This window comes from Lytechinus pictus, chromosome 5 (genome assembly GCF_037042905.1).
Source record: "Lytechinus pictus isolate F3 Inbred chromosome 5, Lp3.0, whole genome shotgun sequence".
NCBI classification, from domain to species: Eukaryota; Metazoa; Echinodermata; class Echinoidea; order Temnopleuroida; family Toxopneustidae; genus Lytechinus; species Lytechinus pictus.
This window is the reverse complement of record NC_087249.1, coordinates 52,181,354-52,207,814: the sequence shown is the minus strand read 5'-3', so window position 1 is coordinate 52,207,814 and position 26,461 is coordinate 52,181,354. Positions and strand designations below refer to the sequence as shown.

At 35.0% G+C, this 26,461-nt stretch overlaps 2 protein-coding genes across 7 annotated transcripts in view; one reads left to right on the top strand and one right to left on the bottom strand.

Moving 5' to 3' along the window:
* The first annotated feature begins 1,765 nt into the window (after positions 1-1,765).
* On the top strand, positions 1,766-12,351 carry LOC129261102 (ubiquitin carboxyl-terminal hydrolase isozyme L3-like). 6 transcript variants are annotated; one of them, XM_064099232.1, is made up of 8 exons: positions 1,860-2,109; positions 3,357-3,415; positions 4,698-4,769; positions 5,620-5,748; positions 7,012-7,168; positions 7,552-7,679; positions 8,629-8,760; positions 9,239-12,351. In XM_064099232.1, exons 4-8 carry the CDS (start codon positions 5,623-5,625, stop codon positions 9,323-9,325), a joined length of 630 nt encoding a protein of 209 aa, XP_063955302.1. In that variant the 5' UTR covers positions 1,860-2,109; positions 3,357-3,415; positions 4,698-4,769; positions 5,620-5,622; the 3' UTR covers positions 9,326-12,351. The 6 variants fall into 6 exon arrangements, with proteins under 6 accessions (XP_063955300.1, XP_054755122.2, XP_054755124.2 ...); XM_054899147.2 differs by lacking the exon at positions 4,698-4,769 and having other exon boundaries at positions 1,826-2,109; positions 3,404-3,415; XM_064099231.1 differs by lacking the exon at positions 3,357-3,415 and having other exon boundaries at positions 1,837-2,113.
* A 2,158-nt stretch (positions 12,352-14,509) lies between these two features.
* Positions 14,510-26,461, bottom strand: part of LOC129261285 (post-GPI attachment to proteins factor 2-like) — a 34,413-nt gene continuing 22,461 nt past the window's right edge. The window contains exons 6-8 of the mRNA XM_064099228.1: positions 25,630-25,760; positions 19,284-19,876; positions 14,510-18,695 (exon numbers count right to left, since the gene is read on the bottom strand). Coding sequence (XP_063955298.1) covers positions 25,633-25,760 — 128 coding nt within the window. The 3' untranslated portion in view covers positions 14,510-18,695; positions 19,284-19,876; positions 25,630-25,632. The remainder of the gene's footprint in view (positions 18,696-19,283; positions 19,877-25,629; positions 25,761-26,461) is intronic.

Genomic DNA, 26,461 nt, shown 5'->3' with positions numbered 1-26,461 from the left:
TCATCAACATCAACATCATCATATCACCGTCACCCTCAGCTTTATCATCTTCATCTTCATACTAAAATATTGCATGAATTCATGTTTCGTATTTGAAAATGTATGCCCATTCTGCTTTATAAATGTATTAATTAATTCAATTAGTATAAGTTTGGGATTGTCATTCTTTTCAAGCAATCTGCTTATGATGACAATCCTTCTCCTGCAAATTGTGAATATCATATAGTTAATCATTTTTGTCTGAAATTATCTTTTTAATACTCTTTATTTATGATTCATGCCAAAAATGCTAGCATATTATGTTTATTATGTTATGAAAAATTAATTATACGAATGTTATGGATGCAGAAGAAAACAATAAAAAAAATCAAATCAAATAGCAACGCGGGAAAATTTGTAAAAAGTCGCCAGCGAGCAAAGTGAGCTGGAAAAAAAATGCCTATTGAAATTAAAATACTAATTATGTGACAGATTTTCCCATTATATTCAGCAAATAACACATTTCATTTTTTCATTCATTCCATCACGTTGTCTCCTATAATTTCTTTTATTTCCTCTTGGGTGTGGATCCAAGACCCCCCCCCCCCCCGCCTGTACCGCTGTACGCCAGTGATGGAACGTAAGTCTTAATGTAGGAAGGGTCCATACAGGGGCGTTATAGAGCCATTTGAAGGTTATAGATGAAGAGCCCCTACGTACTGCGTACATGGGGTCTGGGGCAGAGCCCGTAGCTTATAAAATTTAGCAAGCCTATATAGCACGATATGCTGTATGCAGTCCATCTTTCTTCCCGCTCTTTATTTTCAATCCTCGGTAGCCCGGTCGTGTTATTAGGTTTTTTTTTTCTTGTCCCTTTTCTTCGTTTTCCAAATTAGCTTTTGGCTAAATCCATTCTACCTTCATTTCCTGCTATTGTTTGCCATTTTGTAATCTTTTAATTTATTTCCCTTTCTTACTAATCATGCTGTTGCATTACATAGGCCCATTTCGGAATGATTTGTTCTTTCTCAAATCTCCTTATTTCGTTTTTTTCCCCGCTTTCCTTCCCTTTTCATTAAAAAAAAATTATTTGTTTTCTTTTCACTTTTCCCTTTCCTTTTCCTCCTTTCATTTTCCCTTTCCTTTTCCCTCCCTTTTCTCCTTTTCCCGTTTTTTTATTTTCCCGGTGAAATCCGCCTGTTACGCTACTAACGGGCATCCTTGTTTATCTATAATGGGACAAGCTTTACCGCCGTTGATGACACCTACCTCGTAAGAACCACTGACCTACCCCGCCGCCCCCGGCCCCCCCCCCCCTATATGCACTATTTTGTGCCCCTTACTTGTGCACAGTATTAGATTAAAAAAATTGCCTGGTCTGGTATAACGTATAGTGGTACCCTCTGAGCGGGCCTCTGAGATCTATCCCGCCAATGGATTGGTGTTGCCAATTATCGCAATTACCTGGGTGTGTCAACCCATGGCATTATGCCCTGGCATTATGCACGACAAGGCATTGTGAACTTACGGTCTGTGCTTACAGACTACTATTAGTTGTTATAATTGATTATGGAATGCTTGTTGTATCCCTATTAAAAATCATATTCAACAGTTGATAATATAAAAAAATGATTACCCCGGTGATTAACATTATTCAACACGTCATACAAAAAATAATCTTAATAATTTTCATTAGTTTAAATCTTGCTTTGCCCGTCATTATTAGTAAGTATTTTGTCCAAATGACACCAATAGAAATAGTGAGTATGTTCATTATTAGCTTACCATAACACAAAACTCAACACTACACATATGCATGATGATATGCATTTCGTGCGTAGCAAATACATGCGATCCACACCCAATATTTTCTAGAAAGTAGAATACTAGATCTCCGCAGAGATTGAAAGGTGACACCTTTCCGTCCACTTCATTTTGTCCGCAAGCTACCATTTCACGTCTGTTCGCTTCATTCTCAACCCAAGAGGCTTTGGAATATTGTGTTCAGTTGGATTCCACCTTTTTCCCCCCGATTTGATCGAAGGCGAAGCGTAACTAATTCAAGAAATAATGTCGGACGCAGCAGAGGGAAAGTCGATTCATTGGGTTGCCCTGGAATCGAACCCGGAGGTGGGTTAATCAAGAATTATTCAGTTTATTCTTTTATTTCTTGAATGCAACAATACTGTAAAAATTAACTTGGAATTAGATAACATCTAACTTAGAATAAGAATTTAAGATAATATCTCATTCTAAGTTAATTTTTACAGTAAATTGTATGATACACATAGACAAAATCGTAGATTCTCTAGTATATTTTTACTAAGGGTCTAAGTTATTAAGTACTAGGCCTAGGCCTATAGACTATATTATTATTAGTAATATAGTGAGACCACCTCTTTTGAAACCGACCACCTTGCGCGCATTAAAATTATTGCGTATTACAAACGATACACGCAGGAGTGTAGGCGCAGTGTCCATAGGAACGGTAAGAATCGATTTTACGAGAGAAAAAGAAGGAGAAAAGGTACAAAATTTAGTAGAATTTATCAAAATTGTTTTGACTAGACCCGAACCCGCCCCCTTTTCGATAGGAAACGGCTTTAGAACAAATATTCGTCGTCAATTGTCGAATCATGTGCCGGAGCTCGCAGTGGAAGTAGTGAGACGATCATTTAGCATGTTGACATCATTCATAGAACTGATTTGGAAGAGTCAAATTATTTCGCCACCGCGACAAGAATCGGCCGTAAACTTAGTGTATCGCGGGTGGTCGGTTTCAAAAGAAGGGTGCAAATGTAAAACCGTCGTATTCATTGTTCGCCGATATATACGCGAATTGAATCGGGAGTCGCCGATGGAAACATTGGAATCTGATCTGCTCAATTTTCTGCACAAATGAGACGAAAACTGGGTTAATCTGATGAATATTTTCGCAGATACGATGCTTAGAAATTAGGTGGTCGATAAGGGGTAGTTCCAACCATATATCATATGGTCTAAAATCTATGTCAGTGATATAGATCTGGGTATAGATCTATGTCTAACACTAGTAACAGTTAGATCTACCGGTATATAATAATATGAATTATTTTAAAACTGAAGTGACATTAACAATTAGGCCAATTCTAATAAATCCATGAATGATGAGGTATGAATTGTGATATCAATTCATAAAATGCAGTAATTGTATAATATTTCATTTGTCAATATCATTTTAGATGGTTTAATGCCTGTTTTATCAAGCCAAATTAAAGGAGTAAATACTGATTTCTTACAGATCAGAATTGTTGCATGCTCCTGTTTAATAAAAAAAAATCTTAGAAGTAAGAGGCTATATGATAATCTCAGTGGATTTATCTCTTTTTTTTACATAGATCTGTTGAATACATAATATATCTTTTTCCTTTCCATTTTACCACAGGTTATGTCAAAGGTAAGCCCAATTCTTGTTTATTCTTATTTTGTAGTGATAAATCTTTAAATTTTATTTCATATTTTTATAGGGCCTCTGTATCTACTAAAATATTAATTGACTAGGCCTATACTCACTCATTTAATGAACAAGATTATGACTTTTGATAAAAAGGTTACACATAAAAAGGTTTTGTCTTGTCATCTCTTAAGGCTGATAACTTTATAGTATATATAAAAAAATGAGTCAGTTAGGTTCTTTCTCTGTGCTTGGAGAGAATATCAAATACTTGAATAGTAAATATATGATGGACCCTAGACAGGTAAATAGGCAGTGGAATAAGGTTCAATGCAACTCACATGTAGCTAATGTGGATCGCAAGGTTGAGCAAATTAGGGAACTCATTACAATGAGGGATGAAAGGGATGTATCTTGTTTAACTGAAAGTGTTCAAACTGAAGGAACTGATTGGCTTTCTGTGCCTACATCCACTCACACGTATAAGCCTGTTCACGGTTGTAAACTGCGCGCGAGCAGAAAAAGGTCATTGGAGACAACCATGAAGGTGGCTTTCAAATTCACTGACAGGCATTTGTGATTTGATGATTATTCATGTATTCCTTTCAAAATGTTTATCACATCCAAGCTGAAGAGTAATAAATAGAGCCTTCATTATCACTGGTATTTGACAGTAGCCTAAACAATAGTCAAATGTGCCAAAGGCAGACGATAAAACAGATTTCCAAACTGTATCCCTGATGTACTATTCTAGTCTCCTGGTCTATACAATGCCTTTTGTTCTTAGAATTTGAAAACTCTACCGGTAAAGCTTACGCAACATCTACATTTGAAAATGATAGTGCTTATCCTAATGAAAAATCACAAAGGTCATTTGAGAAAAGTTTATCATGAGTTAACCGTGAACTGGCTTATTGCGAGGTTAGTTAGTATACTAACCTCGCACCATGAACCACGTTTGGCAGTGGATTTCTAACTAGTGGGTCGCGCATGCTGCGATCCCACTTCTGCTGTCCACAACACACGACTTCTATGGCTTGATTTTTCTGTGCGCAGCGGCATGTAATGAACCCCTCAGTGCCTACATTGTACTTATATTAATTCCTGGTCCCACTTCTGGATTTGTTGTTGTTGTTGATTGAATGTTTTAAAGTGTATTTTTTGTATATATTGATTATGTTTGTTTTGTAAATTGGAAAACATGTTTGTTAATATTTGTATGTGCATTTTATGCGAATAAAGAAGACTTTAAATTGAATTAAATTTCTTTGTTTCTCTATGACAGCTTCTCATTAAACAGTTCCTGTTTTCTAGCACACACATCCCAATTGTCAAGATTATTATCCTCACTTAATTGGTAAATTTATGTATTGGAAATATTCAATCATATTTATTTCTTTAGTATTGCTCTTTTATTCGTAAAACAGATTTGACGAGTCAATACATAATTTATAATTTACTGTTCAGATTTTAAAAAATTAAATTTTAACTAAGAATATACATGTAGGCCTATTGAATAAATAAACTCGCCAGCTTTCAAGGACCAGCCTAGACTCATATATACATACTAAGTAACTAACTTATAATGGCCTACACGATGACGGGAACATCTGTTTATTTTCTGTAGGAAAAATCACTTTCACAAGAGGGAAGTAAGTTGCATTGTAGGCGAGATATTTATTCACAGAAACTTCACTCATAGCTAGCAACAAATTCAACGCTTTCAATTCAAATGCAAGCTTGTGGAAAAAAAAAACATTAAAATATCTAAATTGCTAAATCAGCACTGCAGGAAAATTGAAACATTTCTTACTTCTAAAGACATTCTTAATCAGTTTCTTTATTTTTGAAAAACAACCTTTAAAAGGAAAAAATATAGCAATTAACATGAAAAAAAGAATAATTTCAATTTCGTAACATAAATGATGACCAAAGAAGCCTTGAATTGAAATAATTATCTTGATGAATGTTCAGATATGATTTAATAAGACTGAAGAAACATTTTCAATGCTAAGAAAGTCAAAGCAACATACTTTCAGGTATGTTGAATCAACTATAACAATACCGTTTGTCATGTAATATCCCATTGACTTTATAGCGGTACCCAAAATGTTGCTGACTGTTTCTTTGGCTTTTGAATTGCCATTCTCACAAGCTATGAAGTTTCATCGATAAGTAACCCAATATTTTGTTTGGATTTTCTTCAGTATATGCACACTATTGGAATGTCCAAGGACTGGTTCTTCTCTGATGTGTATGGTCTCTCCGATGAATTACTTATGATGGTTCCTCCCTCTGCAGCAGCTGTTATCTTATGCTTCCCATATGGTGATAAGGTGAGATGATGTCTGGAAAACCTCAGGCAAAGTTCGGTTTATGCCTTGCAAAGTTCCAATCCATTAAAAATTTACACAATTTCAATGTTTCCTGCATCTTTTGATGCCAACTTTGTTAAAGTCAACCAAGGGAACTCATTTTGCAATAGCTTATAACTATCATTCAAATTCATAAATTATGATATCAACTGTGCATGATTTTTTGTCAAATATTTATTTAATTGCCAAATGTTTATTTATACATATTACATTTTGTTTTTTATTACCTTATGAATCGAAGGATACATTTATTTTCATTTCATTTTATATTCCACAAGTCAATCAAAATACAAAACATATAACTCATTTTGAAATAGTATAAATGATTACAAAAGTAAGGTAAATATAGTAAAAAAGAAATACAATCTTGAGCGTTACATTTAAAGTGGATGAACCTAAAATAAAGCAAAAGCTTGTTGTGAATAGTCCCTTAGCAAATAATTGCACAATCATTGACAGAAGGGGAAAAAATAGAGCAAAGCTCTGAGAAAGTAATAGAACTGCTCAAGGCGGAAAAAAAAAGTGGAACAAAGAACGAGGACACACAGATTACTAGACAATACGAAGAAGAAAAAACACAGAAGACCTGTCTGTTATTGCCATTCAAGTTTAAAATGATTCAGAGAGAAAAAATGCATATTTTGTTGTATGCCATGAACTACATAGAAGACGGGTCCGTCGCAAGGGTACCAGTACCTGCAGCTGTAAATAAGAATACATGCAATTTATTTACATGACAGACGGATGGTCATCAACATTTTTCTGGGGTAGACTTGACCTTTAAAGGTCATTGAACTCTGGCCGTGTTGGGAGTATGTGTTGAATTGGCATTATAACCTAGAAAGTTTATGGATCTAGCTCATGAAACATTGACATAAGGGTAATCAAGTATGAATGATTGTTTTGCACATGTCTTAGGTCACATAACCATGGTCAAAGGTCAGTTTGGGTCAATGGACATAATATTTTATTATCATTTTAGTGTTTTCTTTTGTGAATAATTATTCATTAGCTGTTTTCAAAGGCAGCACTGCTGCTATATCGAATCGCGTAATGCAGGCGAGACTGCCAGAGGCGTTCCACTTGTTTATGATTTTTTCTGCTATTTTTGCAACAAACTTTTCTTCAGGGTGAACTTCCCCTTTACTGAGAGGAATGTTTATCAATGAATTCAGACCAACGCTTCACCAATCTTCTAACTGTATTTTGCTTCTCTCATTTCAGTACAAGAATTTTGCAAAAGAGGAACAGGAGAAAATCGAAAAGGATGGACAAACTCTAAGTGATAATGTATACTTTATGAAGCAGACAATCCGCAATGCATGCGGGACTATCGGTGTGCTCCATGCTGTCCTCAACTGTAAAGATAAAATTCCTATAGGTGAGTAGAAAAATGTTATAAAAATGGAGAGAAAGTGGCAAACTCTTATTAAAGAACACCAATTTACTACTAAATACAATTACATGGCATTGATTTTCTCACAAAGTTGTAAAGCACAGAGAGAAACATTCTTGTGTATTTATAAGTGATGTAATATTGTTATTATTATAACACACAGTCAATGAGAGACCACATACAGTAGTGTTGGTCAGTATAATCTTTACTTCTTCCAAATTTACAGTGTCCTTGCTTGAAAACACCAATCCTCCTGTCCCTACACTCTGTATGATGTCGTATGTTGAAATTAAATAGTTCTGTATTGTGATGAATTAAAAGTTTTAATGCTACTTGAGCAAATATTTTTTTCTCATTTTGTTCTCCAGCTGATGCATTGAATGCCTTCTATGAGGAAACTAAGGGAAGGAATCCTGAGGAAAGAGGCAAGAGTCTTGAATCTAATGAGAAGATCGCTCAAGCTCATGGAGAGAGCTCACAGGAAGGCCAGACAGAGGTAATAATAATATATTATATATCTTGGTACTGTTTCAAATGTTAGAGATGCACAAAATCTGTAGCAAGATTTACTATCAGCCAATCAAATTGAATGATTTCAGTAGCTTTCAACCGTTATCATAATTTTTTTAATGAAATGGGGCCCCCAGCTTGATTTTCACATCAAAGGGATGTCTCTAAGCACTTCTTTACAGACGTTATAGAAGGGCGATGTGGATCATGTTAAAATGATTGGCTCAAATCTATCACACCAGGGGGATGATTCACAAAGATTTAGGTATGACTTAGAGTCGCACTTAAATGTTGATGGATACACGATATAAAACATGCAATCTTATTGATCAATACGCAGTAGTGCGTGCCCTCTTCGCATGATCTGACCAATGTGGCCATGTCATACCACACGCAGCTAGGCATTTAAGTGCGACTCTGAGTCATACTTAAATCTTTGTGAAACACCCCCCAGTTTTAAAATTTGATTAGAGCTAACAATAAAATTTGCTAATAACAACTAGTAAAATTGGCTGGTATTGGTCATGGTTTGAGATGAGGATGGTATATCAAATAAGAAGAGACCACATTGCTCTTGTTAGAAAAAAAACCTGAATTTGAAGAGAATATCCAGATAATTATTATTGACCCCCCCCCTGTAATTGGAGCATGCACATGGTAAAACCAAGTCAACCCCCTTCCAGTGAAATTGGAACAACGAAGTGAATTGAAACAAGTAAATTATCATAAAAAAATGGTTAAGACAGGAAAGCTGTAGCATTTAAAAGTTCTGTATTGTCCCATAGAGAATGTCATGTGCTCACTTTTTCATCTTTATTTTTTTTTCTCTGAAATCTCAAATTCTACTCAGACATTGTGGCATGGTTACTGAATAGATGTTAATGCATGTTTATAGAAATTAAATAGAAATATCTTTTTCATCTTATTCTCTCTAGGCACCACAGGCAGAAGATGATGTATTCCAACATTTCATAGCCTTTGTAGAGAGAGATGGATGTGTCTATGAACTGGACGGGAACAAAAAGTTCCCCATCAATCATGGACCAATACAGGATGGCTTCTTGAAGGTATGTATCTATAATGATCTTGGGGTGGTGTTTCATATAGCTGTTAGTAAGTTACACACATTTCTTTGGTACTACTATCTTGGGTGCTGAATCACTTTTTTCTATCCGTTTTGTTCCCATCAGCTTATGTTGAAAATCCTATCTTTTTTAAACGGGGGCTTTTTTGTAGGGGCATCGTGTTCTAGTGGTTAAGACTCATCTTTCAATCTGAGGGACTTGGGTTTGATTCGCAGCCATGGCATGTTTTCCTTCAGCAAGAAAATTACCCACATTGTGCTGCACTCAACCCAGGTGAGGCAAATGGCTGCGAGCACCGGAATCGGTAGACTAGCTCTGCCGGGGTAATACATGTATACATGTAGGAGCGCCTTAAGCACCTAAGAAGGTGGATATATGCGCTATACAAAACATATATTATTGTTATTAGTATTAAATGGAAAAATCTTGTAAACAAACATCTGAATGCAACTTTTCACAGTCCGCAGCCAAAGCCTGTCAGAAGTTCATGGACCGAGACCCGAGCGAACTCCGCTTCACCATCATGGCTCTCAGTGACAATGCTTAAATCCTATCCAACATCTGTAAGCAGTGCTTGTACCAGTGGCTGAATGTCATGTGATCTCTTGTGTGATATACGTCATCATGTGATATGACATGTGATATGTCATACATGTATGTCATGTGATATCTCATGTGGTATGTCCTGTAAAGGTCATGTGATACATCATGTGTCATGTCATGTGACATGTAGGAATATATATTGTTAGGAGTATGGGGTAGGACAAGGTCTCTTTGCCCAATATATTTCATCATATTGCTTTCACAAGCAAGATAAAGCAAGTTATCATTATACATTTACACTGAATATCAGTAATTTTGTGTAAAATGGATGTCAGACCTTAACTTTCTTGTGTCTTTTAGATAAGATCTTAGTCAAACCCACAGAATATCTGTGAAAGTTGTCTAAACAGATCGGATTTGCTCAGTCATTGCCTTCTGCGAACCAGATACAAGTGAGGTTGTGATGTATTTTGTGCTGCTAAAATATTGAAATATCTCTGAGATTACTGCAGTTGAGATTGGTTGATGAATAGTGTTTGCTTGTATATGTCAAACATAATACAGGTTGTGGCAAGTATTAAAAAATTTGTAAATGGTAGATTGTATCAATGGCTCAAACATATACACATAAATTGTTCAATATTCCAAAAGTGCTGATGAAAAATGGTTTATGTATTTAAAAGCATATTCCTATTAGTTTAACTATACAATATTGCCTTCTGTATAGTAATATGAAAGGAGATAAGAAAGAAAGAAAGTACATATGAAGAAATTATTTGTGATGAATAGTGTAGTAGCATGGCATCAAAACAAGCTTTTGTTTTTCAGGTGATATGGTAAAGACAGGCATACATGATATGAGAATGTACATTGTCCCATCTCTAAGACCCTTGTCTTGCTTGGACTTGTGAATGATCCAACCAATCTGCCATGTCATTTTTTTATTTATTTTCTTCTTTATCAAAACATTATATTTTTCCTCACATAACAAAGAATATGCTTAATATTGCATTTTAAAATGAATCATAGATTTATGTGTACAAATATCATTTCAAATCAAATTGTCATAACATTCCCAATCTGCAGGAGGGACAGGATTTATCATTAATATAAGCTAATTAATTAGCTGTAATTAGATGACATTGTCACTTCTTAAAGCAAAAGGAGTATAGTGATTGGTCAAATGACTGACCAATGCATGCAATCAATCCTATTTAGAAAATACTGATTTTAGATTGTGTTGGTTGCGCTCTATATTTGAGCTTGATTGGATCAATCTATCAATACACAGACCCCATATTTCACATTGTAATGCAGATTTCGCCAGCTACCTTCATGTACACTGCACATGAGACTGTTTATGTAGCATAGGCCAATGTACAGTTTGAAAACATTGTTTTGTATTTATACGATTGCCTGGTTGCTTTCTTTGATTATGAAGAAAGAATATCAAGAGGATGAATATTTCGTTATATTTTTGTATTTAAGTTGTAAAGCTCTGCTATGGACAACTTTATTGTTTGTGTTGTATTGTTCCATTGCAGCTTTCTCATTGTATAATTAATGTCAAGTATGTTTCTGTGAGTTTACATTCAATACACTGTCTACCCTCTACAACTTAGTCAGGCCAAATTGAATGTCTAACTCTAACAAAAATAGGTTGGTTGGTGGTTCACCACGTGGGTAGTCCTGGGGTCTGTTTCATGAAGACTTGTTTGTAACAAATTCACATATGACAGTTAAAAGCTACTGAAATCCATCAATCTGATTGGATGACAGTAAATTTGTTATAGAAATGGCACATTTGTACATTTTGTTATGATGGCAAGTATTTATGAAATGGGATCCTGGAAGGGACAGTTGAGATGGAGAAATGAAGAGCTAGACTAAAAGCATAGATGAGGCGTATGCTCAAGATTTATGAGGAAGGGTTAATTTCTTAAAAGGATTGTAACCAAATAAGGTACATCGGCTTGAACACGAGGAGAGTAGAAAATTCAAAAAGTGAATGCTCCCCCTCCAATTCAATATAAATATTGTGAATAACATTTCCCAAGTATAAATGTATGCAGTGTGGCATTGAAGTCCCAATGTAGTAAACATAGCAGAGCATATTGTGTTGCCTTTGCAATATATACAGTAATGTAATAGGCTATGCATATTCAAAATTACATGTACAGTGTACTTATAAAGTCGTGAACGCATTTATGCATCTGTGTACGCAGTCAAAGTTTTGATGTTAACTATAAGGTTAGTGCAACCAGGGCTCTGCAACTGCTCTAACTGGGTTATGCACAATAGTTTTGAGAGGCCAACTATTGTGCAAAAACAATATGGCCCCTGAAATGGTATCGTGTATGATAATCTGGCTGGATCTGCTCCTGCTATTTTAAATCTTCAAATGCCCGCAGCAACATTATAAGGCCTGATGTGGACTAAACTGAATGCCGCTATTGTGAAATCATTGCAATACTTATATGCACATATATTGCTCCATGCCAGATCTGCATACTGTATAAATATCTGTATCCATCGATTTAAATTAATAATACACCTGAAAATTTTAATCATATGTGTGCTACTCAGGCTGTATTCAAGTTTCTGAAAGACAATCTACATACTTCATAGGATGTCTCAATTGTGAGTTGTCCCATGTAATTGCAAGCTTGTCAATTAGAAATCATCACTGAATGGACCATGAAATGTATTGAGATCACTAGATAAACGATATATTCCTGAAATGAACATTGCTACATGGAGATGATAGAGCTCAGTCTGAATGCTCAGTGGTAACATTGTATATGTAAAACAGTCAAATTGTGATATCACATAAATTATTAATAAAGAAACTAATTTGAAGGGCATTGTGACAATCATTTTAAAATACTATACTTGCTCGATTGACAAATGTGACGATATCTGCTATCCATGTGATATGTGGCTACATGTCTAAATAGTGTAAATGTATGTTGTAATGTGAATACTGTGATCTATCTGCATATATGTGCTATTAAACTTGCATACAATGCAGACATGTGTTCAGTGTTATTTTTTGTGTTTCTGGGGACCATTGCAGGAAACTTTGCAGTTGAAAAATAATCAAAGATCCCATTCGAAACGAGTGAAATTGACATTGAAACTATGAATGCTGATAAGCTACAAAACATTGCCAACTGTTTCATGATTTTTCACCTCTTGTAAATCAAGGATTTCACTTAGAGTTTAGAAACTTGAATTAGCAGGCTATAAAGGGGGTGGTGCCAGATTAATATGATTAGAACATACACTGTATTTGTCATTTTCACTTTTTGCTATGGATGTGATCTTTTTTGAACAATATTGTCAACTTTGATGGGAAGTTTATACCATCTGGATGCCTTTCTCTTGTGGATAAAGTCATTACTAGACTCTTAAGCTAAATGAACCGATGTTACGGTACATATTAGCAAGTTTTTTTGCAACTTGAAGGTGACGGATTATACAACATGGAAAACCTATTGAAAATGCCTGTCAAATCGTAATGAACAGGTGAAATGTCTTTGTAGAACGTAAGTGAACTGGGAAAGCTGAGTCATAAGATTCTGAGCCAAAGAAAAAAAAATTGCAAATAAAACGTTTGTCTAGAGTCCAGGACCAAAGTGTTGTTTTGATTCACCGATTTTCGACAGAGTCTGCTTTGTCATGAAGGGCTTTTGACAATAGATTTTTATGTTGTGGAACCCATCCCCGTCACAATTCTAAAAAGCTTTCTTTTTTATTTGGTCTACACTACAGTTCTCTCCACAATCTGGGACAAGCAGATCTTTTTCACAATGAAAGCTGATGGTTTTTCTAATGGTCCAAATGTGACAAAGCATCAGACCTGGGTTCCATTGCATAAAACCTTATTGTCTAAGCTTTTAACCATGGAAAGCTTGATTGCGATTGGCTGCTGAACCCCCTTTTCATTGATAGTTAAGTTTCTGTAAATAACTTTTATGCAAAATGGCAAAGGGGGGGGGGGTGTTTAACAAAGGTCTAAAGAGGGCGTTCCACTCCCATTATCTGAAATCCTGATCACTAGATTGGTAGAGGGTTGGATAGGACTCAGTTGAAATCAAGAGCAGGGCAGTAACAACATTGTAAGCAGGCACTTCTATCTTCTCCATCAGAAAAATCATTTTGTATTGTATGAAAACTGGAAGAGCATTAATGACACAGCACTCTGTCGTTGGTTGAGTGTGATTAGGAGTTTGTAAACCAGACATACTAACAGCAGCATGTGGAAGTAAAGTTAACAAGACATATTTTACTCTTACAAACTATCTGTTGCTCTCTCTCCTGTTCATTTCAACCGAATCCTGTCGATCTGTAGGTTGCCATATCATAGCAAGATCGGCTTAAACTTTCATTTTCCTAATCTCATGTGGAATATAACACATGTGCATCAGTATAGTAATCAATAAGATTATGGAGTACAAATTACAATGTGTCACTCACAAAAAATACAGCATAAATAATTAACATGGTTTTAGATTACATAAACATTTATTGTTTAAAAAATCTTTGTTCACTTTACTTTGTTATACATGTATACTGTATTAGTTGGAACATAAAATGGTAGACACATTTTATATACCAAGGCCCCATAACACAAAGCTAGGTAATTAATTGCAGGGCAGATTTTTATGATCGATTACATTGATCATTATGTACAATAAAATGTAGAAATGAGCTTACGACTGATCTTTATGTTTTGTGTTATGGGGCACAGGTTGTTACAAAATCAGCCAAAAACAAATCTTTCCAAAACAAAATGGAAGATCATCAACTTACACATGACCCTTGTATATAAACGGCAAGAATATATATCATACTACGTGCAGGAGACTATATTTGGCATTTCAATAAAATAATGATTAGTTAAATTCTACTATTTCAATACACATCATTGCACTAACTTTAAAGCTATATGATAAATATATTTCTAATGTTTAAAATGACAATCTTTTCTACAGACTTCAACTAATGACTCACAGCATCATATTCATTATATCACACCACACAAGCAGATTACAGACATGGTAATGATAATACTTATCCACTTCACATATAAAATCAATTATCAATCATGTCCACAAATTGTACTAGAGACAGATTCCATCAAAATTGTAATACAAATACAAATTCTTTTTTTCTTGTAATTTTCAGCTCAAATTGCCTTTCAATGTTCTTATTTGGTCATTCACAAAGATGAAAAGTATATTCCATAGAATTTGAACAATTGCATGTATACCTCACATAATTCTAACCCTGTTTCATACCAATCAGCCTATTGTGTATCAATGCATAGTTCTTTCTATCATTTTGTGGTTGTCGTTGTTCAAACAGCAAAAACATAAACAGAAGCACAATGTCTTTAGTATAATCAGACCTCTTTGATTACCTATCAAAAAAAAAGGAAAAACAAGTACAGTACACAATCTACCTTTCTGCAGAATCTGCACATGCATCATATATATATATATATATAAATGTGTAGCAAAATGGCACAATTTTTTTTATTTTTGGATTGCCGAGTGCTGGTGGCATTACAAAAACAGTATCTGTTTCTGGACCAGGTAGTAGGTCTGTGGCTATTCATTACAACATTTGACCCTGTATAAAATGCATCACTTGCCACATACATATCATGATTCAAATTGTTAATAATGTACAATTCTGACTCAGTTTGGGAATTGAAGATAAGCAATTCATTCCAAGTTTTAAAATGCTACACTTAAGAGAGAAAATATAATAATAGATATTCTTAATTTGGCAGAAACAATGAATAACGAATGCTCAGCTTTATAAGAATTCTAGACAACAGATGTCAATTATGATCAGGTATATCATGTGAATCTAATAACTGTAATAATTTTAAACCAGATTATGCCAGACAAGTTATTCAGATCTTATCGTCAAATCTCATAATTCATATTTCTCTTGCTATGATCTCAAGAGATTCAACTTTACATGCATCTGTAGAAATCATTTGAAAAAATAATTTGATATAACTAGTTTAGCAAAATAGCTTTGAATTAGAACATTTAGATATCCCATTGAACAAAAGTCACAAGTGATGGTAACTTTGTCCTCATATGTCTTGCCAAAAGAAATTAGTTCTAAAGTGGGAGTTGAACCTAAAACTTTTGGGACTTTGCCACTGCTCAACAGCACCCCTAAAATACCATATATTGCCATTTCATAAGAAAAGTACACTTTATATGCAATTATACTTAAACATGATTACTCTTGTAAATGTAATGAGTTTTCAGTATTTCATGATAAACATGAAATAATGAGGGGAAGAAATGACATGCAAACTGGCAGAAGGTATGTGTGTACCTGTCAAAAAAAAGTATGAAAAAAAAACACTCTTTATTTTCCGAGGTCTTCCTTAACCAAAGGAATTCCCTGCTTATCCATTAAGTGGTAAACTTATGTTTACTAAATATTTACACATTAACTGTAATAAGTTCATAATACTGAGAAGGTGGTATGGGTACTAGGACAATTTAACACACACTACAATAGAGGTATATAAGTATTCTATTTGTTTTAAAAAGTTTACTTGATTGGAAATAAATGTGACCAGACAAAAACACAACTTTCTTCAAGCATTTCTATAGTAGAATTAATAAATCGTATTCATTTTTATGATGACGTCTTAATCCTGGAAACTAATATGACCTAGGGCCCATCTTACGAAGAGTTGGGATTGATCCGATCAATCGCAACCATGGAAAGCCAGCAAAGTCAACATATGAAATGCATGTGTGTTTAAAAAAAAATTCTAGATATGAATGCATACCCATAAATTGATTTCTTGACAATTTGGGGTGTTCTCCTTTGTTTACAAAGGACATTTTGCAAATTTTCTGCAGAAAAAATTATGACATTGGTCAGGGGATCTGGCTTTTGATGCAATACTTGCAGCAAAACACAGAAGAGATAATATCACTTCATATACATGTACACCCCTCAAAATAATCCTAAGAATTGTTTGGTTCATAAAAATATCATAATGCATTGCACCTTCAATTTTAAATAGCAGCTAATTATTGCAAAGGAATTAAATTTAGATTTATTTCAGTTCATGATGGGTTATATTAAAATGACATGATTTGGCAAGAATACTTATGCTAATAGTAATTAACAGGACAATCCAAACTTTTTCCCTGTTATTTGAATTCAGGTTCCATTGACATTTGCTTTGTTAAGCCTACCTTACACTTCATGACTATTCTGCTACCCAGTTGAAGAAAAAGAAATGATTCAGGAAGTGATATGAATATTCAAACATTTAAAATCATATAAGCAGGGATTTAAATTATCATATATATATTTTGGTAGTTAAAATTCATTGCAATCACAAGCCCATTACAGGTATAAAGATTGATGAATTCACAATCATCAAGATATCATAGAAGTCTTACAATGGATCACGATTTGCCGACAATTCAGTTTTGTCTCAAAACTAATTATTCATATACTTGGTATGAGCTCAAAATAAGATACTTTTGATGAAAAATATATTTAAGTGCAATTTATTCCAACATGGGGTCATAGCCCAGATATGTAATGTGTGGTTATTCCTAAGAATACATATATATTTTCATGTTTAGTTATCTTCCCACTCCTCACCTCCCCCTCCTTCTTGTTCTACTTCCTCTCTTCCTCCTCCTCCTTCCTTTTCCACTTAAAACAATATTGTCAGATTTCATGACGATTCTACACAAGCTAGGTACTTATCCATGCAATTTCATGCCATTATTATTAATGCATGTTCAAAACATTACCTCATATGACGAAAGTAATCATCTTTTGCCATGTGTAAAGAATAGAAGCAGAACATTGTTTGCTGGAAAGTTGTGTAAAGTTGAGAAGCAGAACATTGCCTGCTGGAAAAGGGAGTTCCTGGCTCCACTATTAAAGTAACATAATATATATTTCTTCAATTTTCTTTCTTGGGTCAGCACATTAGAATCTACTGTCCATAATAACTGATGTCAATAACTCTTTAATCTTACAATTTAGACGCCCATTAACTACATTTGTTCATATTGAAATACTGTTTGCTTAAAGTGAACATACGCAGTTCATCTATAATGTATCAATTAACTCTATAGTCTTCATAAATTAAGAATTTCATATTACCAAACCTAAATAAATTACAGCACATGATCATTTTCAACAAACATTGTGCATAACAACAATTTCATACATAAAAATCTAACCTAAAGCTATATAAAAATTTGCAAAATAGCACACTAAATGGGACATACATCGATATTAGCTTGTAAAAATCCTTCATCTATATATACACTCATATTCTTAACTATTAAGAAATCAAGTCCATAGGAAGTGTAACATTCTTTTTTCTCTCTCTCTCCCTCTATCCCCCTCTTTCACTCTCTCTCTCTCTCTCTCTCTCTCTATTCATAAAATTTATATCCAATTAGTCTCTTTCCCTCTTCCCCTCTTTGCATTTTCTTTATTAATTAGCCTCTGTATCAGCCTCAGCCTCAAGAAATGGGCTACTTTCTCCAAATATCCCTGCAATGTGTCTTGATCTATTAAAATCTGTACCTCATATCATTGCATAGTACGTTGCATACAGTGGCTGCTGTAATTTCAGAGGCACCTCTGGCAATCCCATACAATTTTACTGTGTGAAGCCATTTAAACCCATACAACTCTCTAAGGAAATTTTCACACGTGAATCTTGAATCATCATTGTAATGATGATTGCTGATGTAATCGTGACTGTGATTAGCGTTCGTGATTCTAATCATGTTCTAGTTTGGTTTCACACGTTCTACATATTCGTCATTAGCCTTATTTTAGAATCATCATTCAAATTACGTTTTTTTTTTACCGTGTGAAAGGGTGGTTGGTCTATCCTACTTTGCATAGTGCATGCCATGATAACTGCTATGTCAGGCAACATTCCTACAGTGTTTCCATTGTCAACACACTATTTCTCTTCTAAGCCCATGCTATAAACAACATAATTTCTTGAACTTGAAGTAAACTCTACCTTATATTCCAGAGCATAGTCAGTAATATTCGTTGCAATGCCAGGCAAGCTTTTGTCATCAGACACAATGCCAACTGCAACAAAGTTCTGATGAGGCATAATTTTTGGCTGCGACAAAGAAAATATGTTTGAAAAATATACACAAGAGAAAATAATCCGATTTTCCTGCAATGCAACTGCTAAAACCATTCAGCCTTTAAATAATAACAGAAATAAATAAAAAAGGGGAAAAACACGGTGAAATGTATCACAATGAATGGCAAGAGGTGATACGTAATTATCAGATACTTTCAGCATTAAAGGGGAATCCAGCCTTGGCTATAAAATGTTGTGTTGTGAAGGAGAAAAATAAATTAAACAGAATGGTGAAAGTTTGAAAGAAATCGGACAAGCAATAAGAAAGTTATAGCTGCTTTAAAATAGAGATCACTAATACTATATAGATTTCAAATTGGCAACTGAGTGAGTAAATTATGACAAGGGGCAAGGACAACTTTCCCATAGGCCATGTACTTTATTATCAGGGATAATTGTGGTTTTCTCCTAAGTACCCATTCCCCTGGGGCAGTAATCTAAATATAACCCAGGTAGTATATTGTCCTCATGAAAGAAAAATCTAATTTGAACTAAAACTTTTGGGGAAAATGACATTTTAGCCATAATATGTATTGGAGTACATGGAAGAGTAGTCCTTGCCTTACATCACTATGACTTCCCATATGCGGCCAATTTGAACTCTCCATGGGTATAGTGATTACCAATATTTATAACTTTTAAAAATTCATAACTTTCTTATTGTTTGTCCAATATTGTTCAAACTTTCACCTATCAACTTGTCTGATTTTTCTTTTCCTTATAAAAACAAGTTTTTATTTGGGTTGGATTCCCCTTTAAGTAATACTTTGAACATTTTTTGTCTGCCTTTTTAATTTCTTAACCATACTGGATATGTTTCATAAACTATGTATAAGTTACACACAACTATACATGACACTTGAACATATTCTTGAGTGCTAAATCAGCCTCTCAAACTCTTTTAACCCCCATCAGTTAAAGTTGATATCCCATTTTGTAGAAATAAATTCTCTTGACAAACTTCATTAACTATAAAAAATTTATAAGTATAATATAAATTTTTGTCCCACCTTGGTGAAACTCCAGTGGAGGTTAGAGGTGAGTCCCAAAAGCACTAGGTACATATCAACAATCAGGCATAAACTTGTGTGTATTGAGCCAATGGACAGCCTTGTGAAAAACTCTCTTGTTATGCTTTTATTTCCATTCACCTGCCTTGCACGGTATCATCCTCGGAATCCTGGGAGGCATTTCACGAAACAAATGGTCAGTGATTTTCAACGACTATCTGTTAAAAGCTAATGAAATCCTTTCCTCTGATTGGCTCAGAGCAAAGTTCTCTGTGAAGATCACAGAGAGGCTTGTCACCCGATATCTTTCCTTAAGTCATGGATGTTGATACTGTAGATTCATATCAAGCTGTGGTGAATAAAAATAGAAATGTAAGAAATATGGGAGAGTGCTCATAGGTCAAAATATATATAACAAGAGCATTTAAAATTCATCAGGCAAGATAATCCATCTAAAGTGCACACGACCCTAATGCTTGATGACATAGCTTTAACCATTCTCCACTATTGTCAATCATTAGGGAGTTTTAGGTTTGCACTTTGACATTACAGTGGACTGCTACAAATTGACATCATTCTTTCCAGGCACTACGTACATGTATGAGCCATGTTCTCACCCCATCTACAATGGAAATTAAGAACATGAATGAAAACTGTGCTTCTTATGTCATCCCTAGCTAGCAACCTTGCATTCATAATACACAGGACAATGAGGTTAAATGGATTCCAATGTTCATATTGAGATACACAAATATCACTCTAATACATGCACAACATACTTATGCAACTCATGCAAGGTCATGAAAAATGGGAATGAATGAATGCCTCTGTGACTTCAGTCCTGATATATGTTTCTTTAGAGCTTGCAATTTTACTTTGGTTTCATGATTAACGCTTTGTGATTCATCTATTAATTATATGTACAACACTCACTCATCAAAGTACTCACAAGGTCTCATACATTATCTTGATATAAATGTAGTCCAAATGTTTGAGAACCAATGTATTCACAGATCACAACCATGAACCTACCAGTATGTTGATTTAAATGTGACTCATTGCTAAAATGTAATCACAATATTTCCCAATGAAATGATACAATACTCTAAGCAACTGCGATCGAATACTAGACAGTTTTTTTTTATGAAACAAGATGAAACAAGAAACCCTTCTTGATTAAGTTTGGGCTGAAGAAAGTGTGAACACAATTTTAAAGTCCACATAAACTTGAAAAATACATTGGAAGCAGAGCTAGGATATATTTTTGTTAACGGTTACCAACATTTTTCACATTGTTTCATAGTAAAGGTCACATGTCGAATTTTCAAGTAAAAGGACCTTCAACAATTCATCTTCTTCAAATGTCATACTTTGCTGGTACACACATGGATCAGTTATACCTCGGTCACATTTGTTTTACGGCGGCCATACGGCGAGTAAAAAACAGCCGTCTTAACATTTTTTTGTACCAGCTACATATAGGTGGTTTGAATAACAAGTGGAACGCCTCTGGCAGTCTCGCCTGCATTACGCAATTTAATATAGCAGCAGTGCTAACTTTGAAAACTACTATAAAATAATCATTCACAAACACATCATTCATATGACATAATACCACGTTCATTGACCATAGATGACATTTGAACGGTGACTTAAGACTTGTCAAATACACCCATGTCCACATTTAATTCACTCTATCCATAAACTTTCAAAGTTATGATGGCAATTCAACAATTACCCCAACATGGCCTAAGTTTATTGACCTTAACTGACCTTTGACCTTGGTTTTGTGACCTAAAACTCACAGGGGATGTTTAGTGATACTTGATTACTCTTATATCCCAAGTTTTATGAAATAGATCCATAAACTTCAGAGTTAGGATGGTAATTCAACAAATACCCCCAACACGGCCAAAGTTCATTGACCTTAAATGACCTTTGACCATGGTCATGTGACCTGAAACTCGTACAGGATGTTCAGTGATACTCGATTACTCTTATGTCCAAGTTTTATGAACTAGATCCATAAACCTTCAGAGTTAGGATGGTAATTTAACAAAGACCCCCAACACGGCCAAAGTTCATTGACCTTAAATGACCATTGACCATGGTCATGTGACCTGAAACTCGCACAGGATATTCAGTGGTACTTGATTAACCTAATGTCCAAGTTTCATGAACTAGATCCATAAAATATTTCAAAGTTATGAAGGTAATTCAACAAATACCCCCAACTTGGCCAAAGTTCATTGACCCTAAATGACCTTTGACCTTGGCCATGTGACCTGAAACTAAGGAAGGATGTTCACTAATACTTGATTAACCTTATGTCCAAGTTTCATGAACTAGATCCATAAATTTTCAAAGATATGATAGTAATTCAACAAATACCCCCAACTTGACCAAAGTTCATTGACCCTAAATGACCTTTGACCTTGGTCATGTGACCTGAAACTCGAGCAGGATGTTCACTAATACTTGATTAACCTTATGCCCAAGTTTCATGGACTAGGTCCATATACTTTCTAAGTTATGATGTCATTTCAAAAACTTAACCTTCGATTAAGATTTTGAAAATAATTCTCCCAACATGGTCTAAGTTCATTGACCCTAAATGACCTTTGACCTTAGTCATGTGACCTGAAACTCAAGCAGGATGTTCAGTAATACTTGATTAACCTTATGTCCAAGTTTCATGAACTAGGTCCATATACTTTTAAAGTTATGATGTCATTTCAAAAACTTAACCTTAGGTTAAGATTTGATGTTGACGCCGCCGCCGCCGTCGGAAAAGCGGCGCCTATAGTCTCGCTCTGCTACGCAGGCGAGACAAAAATGAATAAGATGGCTGTTTTTTACTCACTGTATGGCGGCTGCAGAGCAAACGTGACTGAGGTATTACATTCTATAAATGTAAGAAAGATAGAAAAAGATGAACCTATTTATTTTAAGATTTTTTTACTAAGGTATTACATTCTATAATTGTAAGAAAGAGAGAAGACAGATGAACTAATTTACATGTATTTTTAAGCTTTATTATTACCAATTCCATGGTTTAGCCTTGAATGCTAATTATCCATATGTGCCAGTTGAAGAAAAATAGTGCAAAGATATAAATTTCATATTTATCTTGTTTTTGACAAGATAAAACCTTTTCTGAAATCACAATCCAAAAATCAATTAGCTTAGCTTAGTTAGAATAGATATAAATCAGTATAGTTTTCGTGTCAATGGCATAACATGCTGCAAAATTGAGTATTCTGAACATTTGGCAATTCCATAAAAATAATCAATCTTTTTGTAAGTTCAAAAGCCATTTATCTCCATTCTAACATCACTCCATAAACTATTCAAGTCATGATAATTTTAGAGCATTGTCACATTCCGTCTAAACTAGAAAACAGAGATATCATTTCAGGTGCCAGACATTATAAGAGGGGACAAACATACTGTAAGGGATTGCCCCATTGCTGATAAGCATGCTGGGGGGGGGGGGCATTCATCAATAAAAATAACTCAGAAGAAGACCTGTCTATTGATACTGACATGCATACTTTGCCCTAAACTAGGCAAATACTCCTTTTCCGCCCAAAAATCATATGACACATAATTTTCATTTAAACATAAAAACACATCAGTCAGTCGGCAAGCCCTGAAAAAGTAGCTTCTTTTATCCAAGTGATATTCATGACTATAGTGTTTTTGCATTGTTAATGAGCTTGGTGCGGACCAAAACACCTCTTTTTATTCTGCCATTGCTGCTTTAAATATTGACCAAATTTCATGTTTTGGTATCTTTATAAAGAAGAACAAGGCAAACTCCAAGCGTTGTCTCGCCTGCATATTGCAGTCATGAAGAGACTGCATGTCAAAACTATGCTATATGACTTAGATGGACCTCTGTTATGAGTTTGGCGATCCCACCTCGAAGCTATATAAAGTTATTGTGTGTACAACACAGCACAGTGCCAGTCATGGAAAATTAATTGACCTTTGACCTTAATCAAATTCAACTCACATTTGAACTTGACCTGCACCTTCAAAAGATGGACCTCTTGTATGAATTTGGCAATCCTACCTCGAAGATATAGAAAGTTATTATGTGTACAACACAGCACAGTGCCAGTCATGGAAAGTTCATTGACCTTTGACCTTATTAAATTTCGACTCATATTCGAACTTGACCTGTACCTTCAAGAGATAGACCTCTGTTATGAATTTGGCGATCTCACCTCGAAGCTATAGAAAGTTATTGTGTGTAAAACACAGCACAGTGCCAGTCATGGAAAGTTCATTGACCTTATTCAAATTCAAATAATAATCAAACTTGACCTGTGCCTTCAGGAGATGGACCTCTGTTATGAATTTGGTGATCCCACCTCGAAGATATAGAAAGTTATTATGAGTACAACACAGCACAGTGCCAGTCATGGAAAGTTCATTGGCCTTTGACCTTAGACCTTATTCAAATTTGACTCATATTCGAACTTGACCTGTGCCTTCAGGAGATGGACCTCTGGTATATGAATTTGGTGATCCCACCTCGAAGATATAGAAAGTTATTGTGTGTACAACACAGCACAGTGCCAGTCATGGAAAGTTCATTGGCCTTTGACCTTAGACCTTATTCAAATTCGACTCATATTCGAACTTGACCTGTGCCTTCAGGAGATGGACCTCTGGTATGAATTTGGTGATCCCACCTCGAAGATATAGAAAGTTATTATGTGTACAACACAGCACAGTGCCAGTCATGGAAAGTTCATTGACCTTTGACCTTATTCAAATTCGACTCATATTCGAACTTGACCTGTGCCTTTAGGAGATGGACCTCTGGTATGAATTTGGTGATCCCACCTCGAATCTATAGAAAGTTATTGGGTGTACAACACAATTGTTGACGACGACGACGACGCCGGAAATAGTGATACCTATGTCTCGCTCCGCTACACAGGCGAGACAAAAATCAGTCTTTCAGGTCATGTGTTTGAAATTTTTTTTTAATGTTGCAATATAGGGGAAACTTATGATCTAAAACATGAAACAAAATGATTATTTTCATGCAACAAAAGTTGTTGTCTTTACACTTAATTTCTGTCTGGGCCCAAATGATTTTAGATTATGATAAAGCTGAAGATCTAAGCTTTAATATGATATAATTTTTATAACAAGAGATATTTTAGATGGGTCAGCAGCCAGCTTTGCATAGGCCAAGTACATTTAGTAGCTCAAAACCAAAAATACTGCGCTCTGATTGGTCATAGAGACCACACACCCACGCAAATTCCAATGTTCCCCACACTGGGCCTCAGCAAGGTCACACTCACCATGTGGTAATCTCTTCAAATTACCCGCGCCTGTTGTTTTGAAAACTTTATTCAGCCAATCAGAGCTCTAGATTTATGCTACTCAGAAATTTCAGAAATCTCGTCTTGCATTTTGATGGAAAAAGCTGGCTGCTGACCCATCTAAAAGGTGTCACTTTTTAAGAGTCACATTGTATGAAAGTAGAGAGTTTGAGCATTCTGATATAAATAATGTTTGTGCCTAAAACACAAAATTTTGCACAATTTGCAAGAGAAAACAGACAAAGAAAACTCTGTTGGAGGCATCTTTTCAGGCCTGAAATTCACTTATTTATCATTACATTTTATTCAAAAGAAATAAGCAATACAAAAGAGTAACTCTTTTCCATGGTACAAGAATAATCAATTTTACTCAAAGAGAAAATGGTTAAATTCTTTGAGAAAAAAGTCTCACAATTCACGAGATTTTGCTTGGATATGAATTCAGCCACGAGAGGACTTGGATAAATCTTGCTCATTTGGTCATTAACACAGGGGCTTGCAGACTGACTGACATTGTTGGCCATTTTGTTTGATTTCGTTAAATATAGTCATTACAATGACTGGGGGTCTGTTCTTACCAGGCAAAAATATTAATATTTTCTTTTCATGGATTTCTTTTTACAACCTACTGCCTAAATCTGCAACATTGGATGAGCTTTAACTTTTCAGTGAAAGGGGATTTTCCAGGGCTGTTTTGAGCATTTCAGGGGCAAAGTCGCCCGAGCCCCCATGTAATTTTTTCCCTGGTTCTTACTGTTCATTTCTTGCTGTTTATCCTGCATCCGAGTCTGAGCTCTCTGTCCTCAAAGTATGACGATACTACGATGTGAAAGATGATATTTGTGATGACTACCAGGTATTCACACAGGGCAAATAAACTGTATACTGAAATCAGAAGCAGGAGTAAATATTGAAAGGAAGATTAATTGACATATAGACACATATGAGAAAGGTAGAGAGACAGATGCAGACACAGAGAGAGATATAAAAGTCAATGCCCACAAATCAATTTAACAGTCATAATAATTCTTCCTCCATAGGTGAAATATATATTGAAAACAAATTTTTATGTGTACAAGTACATAGGTGAATACGAGATATATATAGCCCCTTCCCCCTGCTTCTTCCAGTCCCCCTGAGCTAAATTGACTGATTAACAAAGCAGACAAATAAATACATCAAAACCTAGCTTATTATAGATTTAATATAAGGTGAAATAAGATGATGAAGTGATGATTGATTGCGCAGGCACATGACCAGGCACATATTTTGTGTAAATTAAACCAGTCATTAGTAAAGTATTTCACTGGGCATGGATTTGGCATGAAGATGAATTATCAAATAACACGGATCCATTTTATAAAACAAATAATACATGATTTGTTTGGGCAAGACTTACCTACACTCATAAACTTTGAAACAGTCCAAACAATCAGGGCTACCACCTTGGGTGTTAAAGAACTATTACCTTGTGTGGATAATTCTTACTAATGCCCTCGCAGATTTGTCTCATGCATGTATATATACATTGTGTAAGCCAACAATTCATAAAGATATTACACATATTATAACATGGTATGGCCAGT